Source organism: Amphiprion ocellaris, chromosome 3 (genome assembly GCF_022539595.1).
Source record: "Amphiprion ocellaris isolate individual 3 ecotype Okinawa chromosome 3, ASM2253959v1, whole genome shotgun sequence".
NCBI classification, from domain to species: Eukaryota; Metazoa; Chordata; class Actinopteri; family Pomacentridae; genus Amphiprion; species Amphiprion ocellaris.
This window is the reverse complement of record NC_072768.1, coordinates 39661448-39676109: the sequence shown is the minus strand read 5'-3', so window position 1 is coordinate 39676109 and position 14662 is coordinate 39661448. Positions and strand designations below refer to the sequence as shown.

The 14662-nt window shown below is 34.6% G+C and overlaps 1 protein-coding gene across 9 annotated transcripts in view; it reads left to right on the top strand.

Moving 5' to 3' along the window:
- mical2b (microtubule associated monooxygenase, calponin and LIM domain containing 2b) overlaps nucleotides 1–14662 on the top strand; it is a 99485-nt gene that overhangs the window by 19323 nt on the left and 65500 nt on the right. For all 9 annotated transcript variants that reach the window (XM_055009352.1, XM_055009350.1, XM_055009348.1 and 6 more), the window contains exons 2-3: nucleotides 5157–5530; nucleotides 10829–11036. In XM_055009352.1, the coding sequence (XP_054865327.1) occupies nucleotides 5267–5530; nucleotides 10829–11036 (472 nt within the window). In that variant the 5' untranslated portion in view covers nucleotides 5157–5266. The remainder of the gene's footprint in view (nucleotides 1–5156; nucleotides 5531–10828; nucleotides 11037–14662) is intronic.

The window sequence follows — 14662 nt, the reverse complement described above, 5'->3', positions numbered from 1 at the left end:
TTTTTTTTTTGCATTTTTCGTCTCTTTGTAGTTTTCCATTTTCATTTTTATGGAAAAATTGTTTTCAGACTTTTCCTCTCTCCTCTGCTCATCATCTGTAGAAAGATGTTTCACCATGCTGAATGTATCTCCAACAACTTGATCCTCTGTTTCCTGTTTTTGAGTCATGCTGCATTTATTTTATCAATCCAATATGTTTTTCTTTTTCTCGTAGCCTTTTCGATTAATTTAATATTTAATTATTTTTATACAGGTTTTGGGTAATTTTGGACATTTAAAATAATTTTGGGGCTAGTTTATGTCATTTTTGATGCAGTAAGTTATTCTGGACATTTTTTTTCAATTGTTTTGGATAAGTATTTTAATTTTTGACAAATTTTGAATGACATTGAGTGTGATATCTTTATTTACAAACACTGCTCTGCACGTCAGCTGCAGAAAGATGTTTCACCATGCTGAATGTATCTCCAGCAACTTGATCCTCTCTCTTGTAAATGCCAGTTAAAACTGCAGCTATGAATGCATTTAAGAGTTGATTTTGTCAAGAATGTTGGAGACAGAATATGGAATATACCTGTCATCAACGATATAGACTTTATACATCCAAACATCAGTTAAAATCACTTCTAAAACCTCCAAATATTCACATGGGACAAACTGAAAGTGGAGGTACTTTACTTCTAATTGTTAAAAGTCACATTAGTTGTGGATTTTTTGACCTTTGGAGTCAGATAAGACGTCCCAAGGAACCAGGAATCATGAAAGTTTCCATGATGGAACAGAGGAAGTGATGTTCTCCTGATAGTGGATGAACTTCCTCCTGAGTTGTCAGTTTAGTTCCTCAAACAGTTTGTTCAGTGCAGGAACAACAGCAGCTCGTTTCTTTTTGCGTTTTGTGCCTCCCAGACTGGCTGCAGGCGTCTAAATGTGGCTGAAAGTGTTTTTCCTGCAGTGTTTGAGCTTCTCCCGTGACTGCTCAGCTGAACCTGTCCGCACTCGGCCGTAATCCCGTCAGGCATTCGGCTGGGTCGGAGGAGGAAAAATATCTTTGTTGCAGGGAAAAAATGCGGCGCAGCTTAATGAATGGCCAGAGGAGCCATGCAGGCGTGTTGTTGTTGGCATGCACACGGATGTTAAAGCAGAGCGAGTCCACGGATTCCTGGTGCAGAATGCAGGACGTGACACTGCAGCTATATGAGGCAACACGTTGACCTCTGCAGGTTATTTTCAGTGCGAGCTGCAGATATTCCTCATATCTGGAATGTGACCTTCCCTTTATATGATTTCAGTTTTCCACAACATTCATATCCTCACAGAGAATAACGCACGTAATCATCATTTCAGGCCCTGTGAGGGAGTTTCTAGATGCTAGCCATGTACGAACCAGAGATAAAGCTAAATGATGCTAAATTAACATCAGCTGTGTCTTCATGAGATTAAATTCAGAGAATTTACAAGTTTGAAGGGAGAACTTTGCACCATTTTGTTCTTTTTTCAAGCTGGAGTGTAGAACTTTTACAAAAAATTGACATCTGTTAGATTCAAGCCTATCAGTTCTGGGTCAGTGGTTGTTGTCTGGGACCCCAAACCAAATTCTGTAAAGTGTTTTGTCTGAATTTTAAGATTTGAGATCTTTTCAGACTTGGGACTTCTTGTATTTTTACTCTTGAAACAACTGTCTTACCTGTGAAACCATTTTAGGGGTTTAATATCTCTAGAAACAAAACTCCAACAGCCATGAAATTTGGTGAGGATACAGACAGAATAGTTTACAGCAAATCAGAATGATTGAATAAAATTAACCCTGAATTTTGAGTCACTGGTCCTTAAAAATGGGGGGAAAGTGCAACATTTTCAATTGAAGATGGTCTTTGGTCGACATTTCACCAAAGATGACTTGAATCTTGTCTGAAATTACTTGAAACCTGTCCAAAATTACTCAAAATTGTCCAAAATGACTTACCACCTGTCCCAGAAGACATAAAATGTGTGCAAAATAAGATAAAGTTGGTCCAGCATGACTCAAAAGTGTCAAAAATTACAATAATGAATAATTATTGGCCCTTGAAAATGGGGAATAAAGTGCAAAATCTTTAAACAAAGATGGTATTATGTCCCCATAAAGTTCCTGTAAGTGTATATCTATGGATGGATCCATATTTCTACTAAAATACAGTCTTTGGTCGACATTTCTCCAACTTTTGAGGCTTCAGTAGAATCTGATGTGTGGAAAGTTTGACAAGACAAGGTTCCAGTTTTTACATGTTTAGAATAAATGTTGATGTGGACTCATTGGTAGGAACCAGAAACTGGTGTCCATAGAGGTCTAGATGTTGGTGTTCATAGAGATCTAGGTGTTGGTGTTCATAGAGGTCTAGATGTTCATAGAGGTCTAGATGTTGGTGTTCATAGAGGTCAAGATGTTCATAGAGGTCTAGATGTTGGTGTTCATAGAGGTCTAGGTGTTCATAGAGCTCTAGATGTTGGTGTTCATAGAGGTCAAGATGTTCATAGAGGTCTAGATGTTGGTGTTCATAGAGGTCTAGATGTTCATAGAGCTCTAGATGTTGGTGTTCATAGAGGTCAAGATGTTCATAGAGGTCTAGATGTTGGTGTCCATAGAGATCTAGGTGTTGGTGTTCATAGAGGTTGAGATGTTCATAGAGGTCTAGATGGTGTTCATAGAGGTTGAGATGTTCGTAGAGGTCTAGATGTTGGTGTTCATAGAGGTCTAGATGTTCATAGAGGTCTAGATGTTGGTGTTCACAGAGGTCTAGGTGTTCAAAGAGGTCTAGATGTTGGTGTTCATAGAGGTCTAGATGTTCATAGAGGTCTAGATGTTGGTGTTCATAGAGGTCTAGATGTTCATAGAGGTCTAGATGTTGGTGTTCATAGAGGTCTAGATGTTGGTGTTCATAGAGGTCTAGATGTTGGTGTCCATAGAGGTCTAGATGTTGGTGTTCATAGAGATCTAGATGTTGGTGTTCATAGAGGTCTAGATGTTGGTGTTCATAGAGGTCTAGATGTTCATAGAGCTCTAGATGTTGGTGTTCATAGAGATCTAGATGTTGGTGTTCATAGAGGTCTAGATGTTGGTGTTCATAGAGGTCTAGATGTTCATAGAGATCTAGATTTTGGTGTCCATAGAGGTCTAGATGTTGGTGTTCATAGAGGTCTACATGTTGGTGTTCATAGAGGTCTAGATGTTCATAGAGATCTAGATGTTGGTGTTCATAGAGGTCTAGATGTTCATAGAGATCTAGATTTTGGTGTCCATAGAGGTCTAGATGTTGGTGTTCATAGAGGTCAAGATGTTCATAGAGCTCTAGATGTTGGTGTTCATAGAGGTCAAGATGTTCATAGAGGTCTAGATGTTGGTGTTCATAGAGGTCTAGATGTTCATAGAGCTCTAGATGTTGGTGTTCATAGAGGTCAAGATGTTCATAGAGGTCTAGATGTTGGTGTTCATAGAGGTCTAGATGTTCATAGAGCTCTAGATGTTGGTGTTCATAGAGGTCAAGATGTTCATAGAGGTCTAGATGTTGGTGTCCATAGAGATCTAGGTGTTGGTGTTCATAGAGGTTGAGATGTTCATAGAGGTCTAGATGGTGTTCATAGAGGTTGAGATGTTCGTAGAGGTCTAGATGTTGGTGTTCATAGAGGTCTAGATGTTCATAGAGGTCTAGATGTTGGTGTTCATAGAGGTCTAGATGTTCATAGAGGTCTAGATGTTGGTGTTCAGAGGTCTAGATGTTGGTGTTCATAGAGGTCTAGATGTTGGTGTCCATAGAGGTCTAGATGTTGGTGTTCATAGAGATCTAGATGTTGGTGTTCATAGAGGTCTAGATGTTGGTGTTCATAGAGGTCTAGATGTTCATAGAGCTCTAGATGTTGGTGTTCATAGAGATCTAGATGTTGGTGTTCATAGAGGTCTAGATGTTGGTGTTCATAGAGGTCTAGATGTTCATAGAGATCTAGATTTTGGTGTCCATAGAGGTCTAGATGTTGGTGTTCATAGAGGTCTAGATGTTGGTGTTCATAGAGGTCTAGATGTTCATAGAGATCTAGATGTTGGTGTTCATAGAGGTCTAGATGTTCATAGAGATCTAGATTTTGGTGTCCATAGAGGTCTAGATGTTGGTGTTCATAGAGGTCTAGATGTTGGTGTTCATAGAGGTCTAGATGTTGGTGTTCATAGAGGTCTAGATGTTCATAGAGATCTAGATGTTGGTGTTCATAGAGGTCTAGATGTTGGTGTTCACAGTGTTCATATTTCTGTAAAGTCAGGGTTTTCCTGGTCAGAACGGACTCTTGTCATGCACATCATTTTCACACATATTTGCATTTATCTGTAAACTACAAACAACATGTCGCCGTTCATTGTTCAGCAGCTACGTTGAGATGTCTCAATCTGATCGGTAAAACTGAGATCCAGTCAAAACAACTCAGCTTATCTGGTTTTTATCTGCTGTAGCTCCAGCCTCATGTTTATAATACAGCTGCTGTGGACGGTGGCTGGAAGTTAAAGTTGTCAAATATAAGTTTATGTTCTTCTTTAACATTTGAAGTAGATATTATCGTCATTTTGGCTGGATAAATCCTCTTTGTTCAGCACCAAAATGGTGAAATAATTCAAATAATCTGGTGATTTATGTATTAAATGGTCCTTACACTAGATTTCATAACAGTTAACTGATGTTTATACGTCTGTTCTGCAAATTAAACAATGTTACGCTATCAGCTAAGCTTAAATAGCAGCTTTTTAAAGAGAAAAATATGCAGGAATTTGCTATGAAACACATGTAAAGTGGATATTATCATCAATTTGGCTGGATAAACCCTCTTTGTTGGGGACCAAATTGTGAAATACATAAAATAATCAGGTGATTCATGTATAAAATGGGTCCACCAGGTGAACATAGTGGTCTTTACACTGGATTACATCGCCGTTTACTGGTGTTTATGCATCTTTTCTTCAAAATTCTTCAAATTTAATGAGCTTTCATTGTCAAATAAGATAAAATAGTGGCGTTCTTAAGAGAAAGCTGTGCAGAAATCCATTTCTGTTATCAGTAATTGTGTTTTCAGTGTTCATAGAATATAAACTCTGAACACCTGACCTGTGTTCTAAAGTCGTCTTTGTTTCTTTCTTGCAGAAGCATCTAAACATGGCTTCTCACTGATGCTGGGAGTCAAGAGCTGAAGGAGCAAAAGTGGAAGACGAAAGCTAGCATTAGCGTTAGCATCAGCTGGACCTTCAGAGCCGATGGGGGAGACGGAGGACGAGCGGGCGGCTCAGGCCGACCAGCTCTTCGACACCTTCGTCCAGGCCTCCACCTGTAAGGGAACCCTGCAGGCCTTCAGCATCCTCTGCAGGCAGCTGGACCTGGACCCTCTGGACCACAGCAGCTTCTACACCTCGCTCAAAGCCGCCGTCAGCACCTGGAAGGTTAAACCTCTGTGGACCAAACTGGACAAACGGGCCCAGCAGAAGGTCTACAACCACAACAGAGCCTGCCAAGGAACCCGGGTAAGAACCCAGCTGAGGGTTAGGGACAGGACCTGGACCTGGAGAGTCTGGAGCTGCTGGTAGATTTACAAAACTAGTTTGGTTACAGAATTTTAGCTTTTTTCTGCAACTTGATGATGACTGTTGCAGCAGTAAAGCCTTGATCCGACCAAAAAAAATCTAATTCATATAAAACCTGCTGACATAATGTTCTTATTCCTCACAACACTTGTTGGTGAACTACTGTAGCTGGTGAGCTAACAGCTAACATGCTAGTTAGCATACATGTACACTAATAATTAGTAAATGTTGTATATTAATGTTCACACCTAGTATCTTTTATCGAAATTCTGAGTCAGGTCTTTTATTATTATTATTATTATTATTATTATTATTATTATTATTATTATTATTAATAATAATAATAATAATAATAATAATAATAATAATAATAATAATATTAATATTAATAATAATAATAATAATAATAATAATAATAATAATAATTATTATTATTATTATTATTATTATTATTATTATTATTATTATTATTATTATTATTATTATTATTATTATTGTCATCATTCATATATCATTAATCATAATAGTAACAATAATAATAATTATTATTGCTGTTACTATTGTTAATATAGTTTGTTATGTATGAAAAACAATATTAATTATTGTTTTTTATATAAAATAGTAAGAATAGTTATTATTTTATTATTATTGATATTTGTTATATATAATAATAATAATAATAACAAGAATTATTATTTTTCTTATTTTTATTATTATAATTAAAATACTAATTATAATAGTTATTATTTGTGTATTATTAGTACTAATAATAATGATAATTATAATAATAATAATGATAATAATAATAATAATAATAATAATAATAATAATAATAATAATAATTATTATTATTATTATTATTATTATTATTATTATTATTATTATTATTATTATTATTATTATTATTATTATTATTATTATTATTATTATTATTATTATTATTATTATTTATAATAACCATAATATTAATAGTCATAATAATCATCACCATAATAATTGTAATATTTGTTATATATTATAATAAGAATAATAACAAGATAATTATTTTTCTTATTTTTCTTATTAGAATTAAAATAATAATTATAATAGTAAGTATTATTTATATGTCATTAAGAATACTATAATAATAATAATAATAATGATAATGATTATTATTTTTATTCTTTATTTAATAACAATTATTATCATTATTATTATCATTGTTATTATTATTATTATTATTATTTATTATTATTATTATTATTATTATTATTATTATTATTATTATTATTATTATTATTATTATTATTAGTAGTAGTAGTAGTAGTAGTAGTAGTAGTAGTAGTAGTAGTAGTATTAGTATTATTAGTATTATTATTGTTAATTAATTAATCATAAAGTGTTAGTATCTGCAGGTACTGAGTCCTGTTCTGATATAATTTTCCACAATACAACACTTTTCGACTACATTAAAGTTAATAAAATCTATCCACCATTTCTGCTTTACAGCTGCTTTCAGAAAAAAAAAGCATTTCTGCCTTCAGTCTGTTCCTTAAAATGCAAATATTAGCCCAAAATGTATATTAACAACCAGATAGCAGCTAAAAGTAGGCTTAATAATGTTTTAATTCCACAAAAATATCATTATGTATCAATAAACGACCAAAACGAGTCTGAAAGTATTGAACAATGGCCAGTTTCAAGAGTCCCTAAAAACCATTTTACAACATACCATCTACTGCAAATTATTCCTGTTTTAGTCCAGTTTATTATTGTGAATAAAAATCATGGTTACAGTTCAGTTTATAAACTACAATAACTTCTTCCAGTTTGTTCTCTGGTTTCCTGGTGCTGCAGCTTTAAGGACAGTTAGCTGCTGGTAAACACAGCAAATATGCTTTTTAAAGAGAGAAAAAATCGCAAAAAAATTGATTCTGTTGTGAAATTAAGTTGTTTTAAATCCTTCTTTAGTGCCTCCTTGTCTCAAAACTCACTGTGGCTGTTTGTTTTTGAACAATTCCACTGCACAAATAACACAAATAAACCCACATTTAGTTGTAAAAAAAACACTACTACAGTAGTTCTGTTAATTCTGTAAGGAATACGTTTTTTTCTTTAAATGCAGTCAGTTTCTCGTGTTATCAATCAGGATTAACTGTGACTTTATGCAGCTCTTATTGTTCGAAGTGAAACTATGAGGAAGCGCTAAAATAAGTGTGATAAAATCTTTAACGAAGGAGAGAAACTGAGCCTCAGTCTGCAGAAACAGGTCAGCAGTTAAATTTACACATGAGAAATCATCAGATCAGCACAAGACACAGCTTTGGTTGGAGGGAGGAGACCTGCAGAGGGAAAATATCCACAGTTTGTCACGACACAGTTTGACTAAAGAGGCCGAAGAATAACCAGAGGAACAATCTGGACAGAAATGAGGGCGTTTGTGACAGATATGATGTTTTCTTTAGTATACTCCTTTAAAAATGCCATCATAAATCTGTAAAAAGCAGAAAAAGAGCTCAGGAATTTGGTCTATTTCTGCAAGTAACCAAATCAGGAGTTCTGCCAGAGGGGATTTGTTAGAAAATTAATTATGTAAGTGGATTATTTCTGTAATTATACACAAATAATTAATCAGATAAAACAATCCTCACTCTGAGGTCTTTGTGGACAACACCTGAGTATTCAGTACAATTTATGGATCAGCTAATATTTAATTTAAAAAGTTTAGAGAATGAGTATTCAGTTACTACAATTTATGGATTAGGAAATGTATACAGTGTACAAAATGTGTTTTTTTTATTTTAACTGGATTTTTTCAGATTTTTGTTAAATTCTGCAAAAAAAAAAATATTTGAAAGAAAAATTATGTTTACTAAAGATTGAAAAATAGTAAATAATTTTAATAACTGTTATTTTACAAAATTTAGTATTGGTAATTTATTTTAAAATAATTTTTAAAAAATGTTTAATTTACTTTTAAAACCATTAAAAACAATTAAAGAAAAAACAGGCCCATTTTATTCATAATGTCCACATCAAAAATCAGTATTTTTTTAACAGATGGTAAATCAACAAATAAACCATTATTTTACACTTATTTGTTGTTATTTGATAGAAAAATTATGTTTATTTATATAAAACTAGTAAATAATTTTAGTAACTGTTATTTTACTGATTTTCCCCCTTTATTGGTAATTTATCGTAAAATTATTTTTAAAAAAATGTTTAATTTACCTTTATAAATGGTGTCTTAAATCTATAAAAAACAGAAAAAAAACTCAAGAATTAGGTCTGTTTCTGCAAATAACCAAATCAGGAGCTCTGCCAGAGGGGATTGAATTAATTATGTAAGTGGATTATTTCTGTAATTATACACAAATAATTAATTAGATTAAATTAATCCTCACTCTGAGAAGGTTTTTGTGGACAACACCTGAGTATTCAGTACAATTTATGGATCAGCTAATATTTAATTTAAAAAGTTTAGAGAATGAACCACTTTAGTTTGCACCATTTTTCTGAATTTACATCCAACTAAGCTCCAAAATGCCCCAAACTGCTCAATCATCTGGCCTAGTTTTGCTGTTAGATCCTGGATTTCTGAAAATAAATCACCCTCCCAGCCTCAGATCGTTTCTCCAAATAGCAGCAAAAATGTCTGGAATAACAGTGGAGCTGTTGTTTCTGGGTTGATCTCCCTCTGAGGCTTGTTCCCCTCCGGACCTCTTATCTTCTCCTTCAGATACAACGCTGCTCAGAGTATAGATTTATTTATATTATTATATGTCTTTCCATACATAGATGGTCAGACAGCAGCACATGACAGAAAATACCAAATATGACACACCGACAACATCACATGAAATCCAGATGTGTGAAGAATTTAATTTAGTTTGACTAATGTGCAGAACGGTTCACCTACAAACAACTTTTATACAAAAAAGAAAATCTGAAAAAATGGGGAAAAATTTGATAGCCAAGATGCCAGAAAATGTATGTTAAAATTTGTCCCTATTCAGGATCAACATCCTGCAAGATTACAGCATATCATGGAAAAAATGATTAGACCACCCGTGTTTTCTTCAATTTCTTGTTCATTTCAATGCCTGGTACCACTAAAGGTATATTATCTGAAGAATACAATGAACACAACAATAAATGCAGCTGATCCATAATACTTTATGTCCTATTTGACATGCTTCAGGTTAATAGTATTCCCAGGGTCTGTAAGAGGACATTTCATGTCATCAGCAGCACATGCAAAGGTCTAGAGTGGTTTCCTGCTGACATTCAAGCTGTAGCACAACTCAGAAGCTGTCAGCTCTCACATAATGCCTAAAACTAAAGAATTATGTGAAGACACAAAGGCAGCCATCATGAGTGAGAGACAGTTAGTGAAAAAACTGAAGATCTCCAAGACAGCCGTTCATTCCACCAAGAATAAATAAGCCCAACGTGGTTCTATCAAACTGCTAGCTGGTCAGGAAACGTCTTTCTACCCACCAGATGACCGTCACTCATCCCTTCCTGTCAGGAATCATCCTCAGACCTCCAGGGACCTTAAAATGAGTGTTCACTGTGGAGAAATTGGACTTGTTGGACAAGGACAGTTGGAAAGAGACTTGTTGAAGCTGGTCTGAAGTCACACAGGGCAGGAAAAAGCCCTTCATCAAGGAAAGGCAGAGGAAAACCCAGTTACTCTTTGCTGGGATCACAAGGATTGGACTGTTGATGATTGGACTAAGGTTCTCTTCAGGGATGAATCCAGTTTTCCTTTTGTGTCTAGTTTTTGCCATTTTCTGTCTTGTTTTTGTCATTTTGTGTCTCGTTTTTGTCATTTTCTGTCTTGTTTTTGTCATTTTGTGTCTCGCTTTTGCCATTTTTTGTCTCGTTTTTGCCATTTTTTGTCTCGTTTTTGTCATTTTCTGTCTTGCTTTTTTCATTTTGTGTCTCGTTTTTGCCATTTTGTTTCATTTTGCTATTTGCTGTCTCGTTTTTGCCCTTTTGTGTCTAGTTTTTGCAGTATATGTCACATTGGACATTAGGTATATATAGTCGACAGTCATCAGCATAATGACGAAACCAGACATTATGGATTGTAGTTTAAATGTTTATCTAAATCACTAAATTGGATACTTTTCTTGCTAACATGCCTTTAGTTAAGTAGTGAGATGTTGCACTGCAGCTCTTTCTCTTCTTAGTCCAGATTATTAAAGCTTTTTTAAATATTTTACCTGTTTCTTCTTTCTTTTATCTCAGTGTCTGATCATCGGTGGAGGTCCCTGTGGTCTCCGGACTGCCATCGAACTTTCCCTGCTGGGCTGTAAGGTGGTGGTGATCGAGAAGAGGGACACGTTCTCCAGGAACAACGTCCTCCACCTGTGGCCCTTCACCATCCATGACCTCCGGGGCCTCGGGGCCAAGAAGTTCTACGGGAAGTTCTGTGCCGGATCCATCGACCACATCAGTGAGTCTTAAATCCTCTCGTTGTGGCGTCTTGATAAGTCTGTCGGAAAGGAAAGTAAAATACAGGTTTTATGGATATTTTCAGTGAAACAGAGAAATCCAAAACTTATTTTCAAATAAGTTGTATCATTTGTGTCATTTTGTGTCTCACTTTTGTCATTTCATGTCTCGTTTGTCAGTTTGTGTCTCATTTGTCTCATTTTGTGTCTCATTTTTGTCATTTTGTGTCTCGTTTGCGTCATGTGTCTCATTTGCGTCATTATGTGTCTCGTTTGTGTCATTTTGTGTCTCATTTTTGTCATTTTTTGTCTTGATTTTTGCCATTTTGTGTTTTACTTTTCTGTTGGTCAAACATGGGACAGAGCAACATGGGTGTGTTTAGCTTTTCCGTAAAAATCAAAGGTATTCTGGAGTTTTTAAGTTGATATCTCAAAAAAAATTAAGTTGTTCCAACCAGGTTTTTTAATTTGATTTGAAATAAATTTATAATTCCGAACACAAGTTTTTAAGTTGACAAGTTTAGAAATTAAGTTGCCTTAATTAGACTTTCTTAAGATATGAATTCATTCAACATCAGGATAGTTTTTTATTTAAAATACTTTTACTGCTCTGTCAAAGAGGCAGAGTTTCGGCTGAGTTATGTCACGATCGGTGTCTGTCTGTCTGTCTGTCTGTCTGTCTGTCTGTCTGTCTGTCTGTCTGTCTGTCTGTTCGCAACATTACTCCAAAACAGACTAACAGATTTGAATTAAATTTCCAGGGAAGGTCAGAAATGACACAAGGACCACCTGACTAGATTTTGGCAGTGATGCAGCTTATAGTCTGGATCCACGGCTGGGTTAAAGATTTCTGTATCATTGTGAGATAGCGGCATGGCGTCACTGTAACCATGACAACAAGTGAACACTATGTCAGCTGCCTGCTGATGATCACATGATTGTGATCCTGCTACAAATCCACCACTGAGGACTTACCAGGACTTATCCATCAGAAATGATCCAAGGAACAACTGATTAAATTGTGGGGGTGTTTCTGAGTCCCATCTATTCCTGCCACCCGCTACATATTTAGATCACATGATTCAGTATCCGTACATAAAGTACACATGCAGAACACACACCTGTACTCAGTGGAAGGTCATTTGGTTTGTGGGTGTATCGATATTAAATGGACACAATCTATGGTGCCATGATTTCTGATCATCAATAACTAATAAACAGATGCAGCATTTCTAAATAAAAAACGCTCGTTGTTTCTTTGGATTTTACAGATTTTCCTACTGGGAGATATGAGTGAGCTTCTAAAGGAGTTCACATGTACGAGAGAGAGCGATGAGGGGAAGTTTTTCTGACCCGCTTTCTTCTATTTCAAGAAAGTAGGTTAGAAAAATCGCTCAGATAGTTTCAAAGCAGCTGTTTCATTGGGTCAGAGTTTCTTTTAACATTGCTTTACGTACCAACAGGGTCGTGGGAGTTTCACTGAACCTCATTTATTTATTTTCATGAGTAAGACATAGAAAGATAAACACGTAGAAACTCTGCTGTTTTACTTTCTGCTTTAAAACAAGCAACATGCAAAAAAAACAACATAGAAATCATCAGATAAATATCACGTAATTCTTCCCTTCATTTCATCTCTATATTTGTTTGGTTCTGTAACTGTTTTGTGTCTATTTTTTGTCATGTTATGTCTCATTTTTTCCATTTTGTCTCATTTTTGCCATTTTGTGTCTCATTTTTGTCATTTCTGGTCTAATTTTTACCATTTTGTCTCATTTTTACCATTTTGTGTCATTTTTTCCATTTTGTCTTGTTTTTACCATTTTCTCATTTTTGCCATTTTGTGTCTCATTTTTGCCATTTTGTGTCATTTTGTGTCTCATTTTTTTCATTTTGTGTCTCATTTTTTGCCATTTCGTGTCTCATTTTTTGCCATTTTGTATCTCATTTTTGCCATTTTGTGTCATTTTATGTCTAATTTTTTCCATTTTGTGTCTCATTTTTGCCATTTTGTGTCATTTTGTGTCTCATTTTTTCATTTTGTGTCTCATTTTTTGCCATTTCGTGTCTCATTTTTTGCCATTTTGTATCTCATTTTTGCCATTTTGTGTCATTTTATGTCTAATTTTTTCCATTTTGTGTCTCATTTTTGCCATTTTGTGTCATTTTGTGTCTCATTTTTCCACTTTCTGTCTCATGTTTGCCATTCTGTAACTGTGAGAAGGGTTTTTTTCTGAAGCCTGGTTTTGCTGCAGTTCGTTTCTTGATTCTCCTGAGTGTGAATTTTCCATCTGTGCTTTCTGCTCTCCAGCTTTAGTAACCGTGTATAAATATCTCAGAACTGCAGCGTCTTCTAACCTGTATTTGCAGCCACATGAATATTTAAAAAACATGAAAATATCAGCTTTAGATTTTTGGTTTCCAAACTTTTTAGCCATAAAATGACCCCAACTCAGAGACGTCCAGATAAACAGACTTCCAGCTGTAATATTATTTCACAGTAATTTAATAGAAGCTAATAGTAAATTACATCAGAGTAATCTCAATGTATACGGAGTAAAAATACGACATGTAGTAGCAGCAGAATCACATGTATGTTATGGCTAAAATGTGCTGTTTTTAATAATTCTTGGATTTTATTTGAAGGGTTTGAAAGGAGAAGGGTCTAACTCACTCAGTAGTTTTTGATAAAAATGGGTTAAAAGTTTTGTGTTTTCAAGAATGCTCTGTCATTCTAAGCGCCACTGTACACACTACTACTGTTACTGTCGGTACATTTTGCTTTTGTTTAAGTGCTTGTAGAGAAGTATTTTCCTCATGAAGTATTGCTGCTGATATATGAGATAAAGATCATAATACTTCTTTTACTGCCCACTTTTAAAAATCTCACATTACTTTACACAAAAATAATAACAGTGAGGTTTACCGATTTTAAGTTTGGGTAAGAATTAATCACTGGTATCAATGAAATTAGTCAATTAAACATTTTTTTCACTGACTGATTAATCTGTTGATCAGTTGTTTGGTTTATTAATGATCAGAAAATGGTGAAAAATGCGGATCAGTGTTTCCCACAACCCAAAGATCTTCAGTTTACTGTCACAGAGGAAGAGAGAAACCAGAAAATATTCACATTTAAGAAGGTTTTTTATTATTTTTTATTCAATTCAATCATTGCAGCTCCACCGTACAATCATTTTGCTTCTATTTTGGTGCGTTTTGTTTCATTTTGCATAATTTTTGTGTCTCTGCAGTTGTTCTGTGTGTATTTGTCGTAGTTTTATTCCTCTTTTACTCTTATTTTTCATCTGTTTGTGTTCTTTTTGTGAGTCTTTTCAGTCAGTTCCTGAACTTTTTAGTCATTTTGCATCTATTTGTAGCTATTTTGTGCAGACAAACGTCTTGTTTTGTCCAAAGAACTTCAGTTTACCATCACAGAGGGGAAAAGAAACCAGAAAATATTCACATTTAAGAAGGTGGAATTACAGAATTTAATCGTTTTTACTTAATTTACTATTAAAATCACTGACGATTAGTTTAACAAGTTTGTTAAATGACTGAGTTCCTGTCGGGGTTAGTGTAGAAAGAACTAAACTATGAATAGTGGTGAATCTGTGTTGACGTGGAA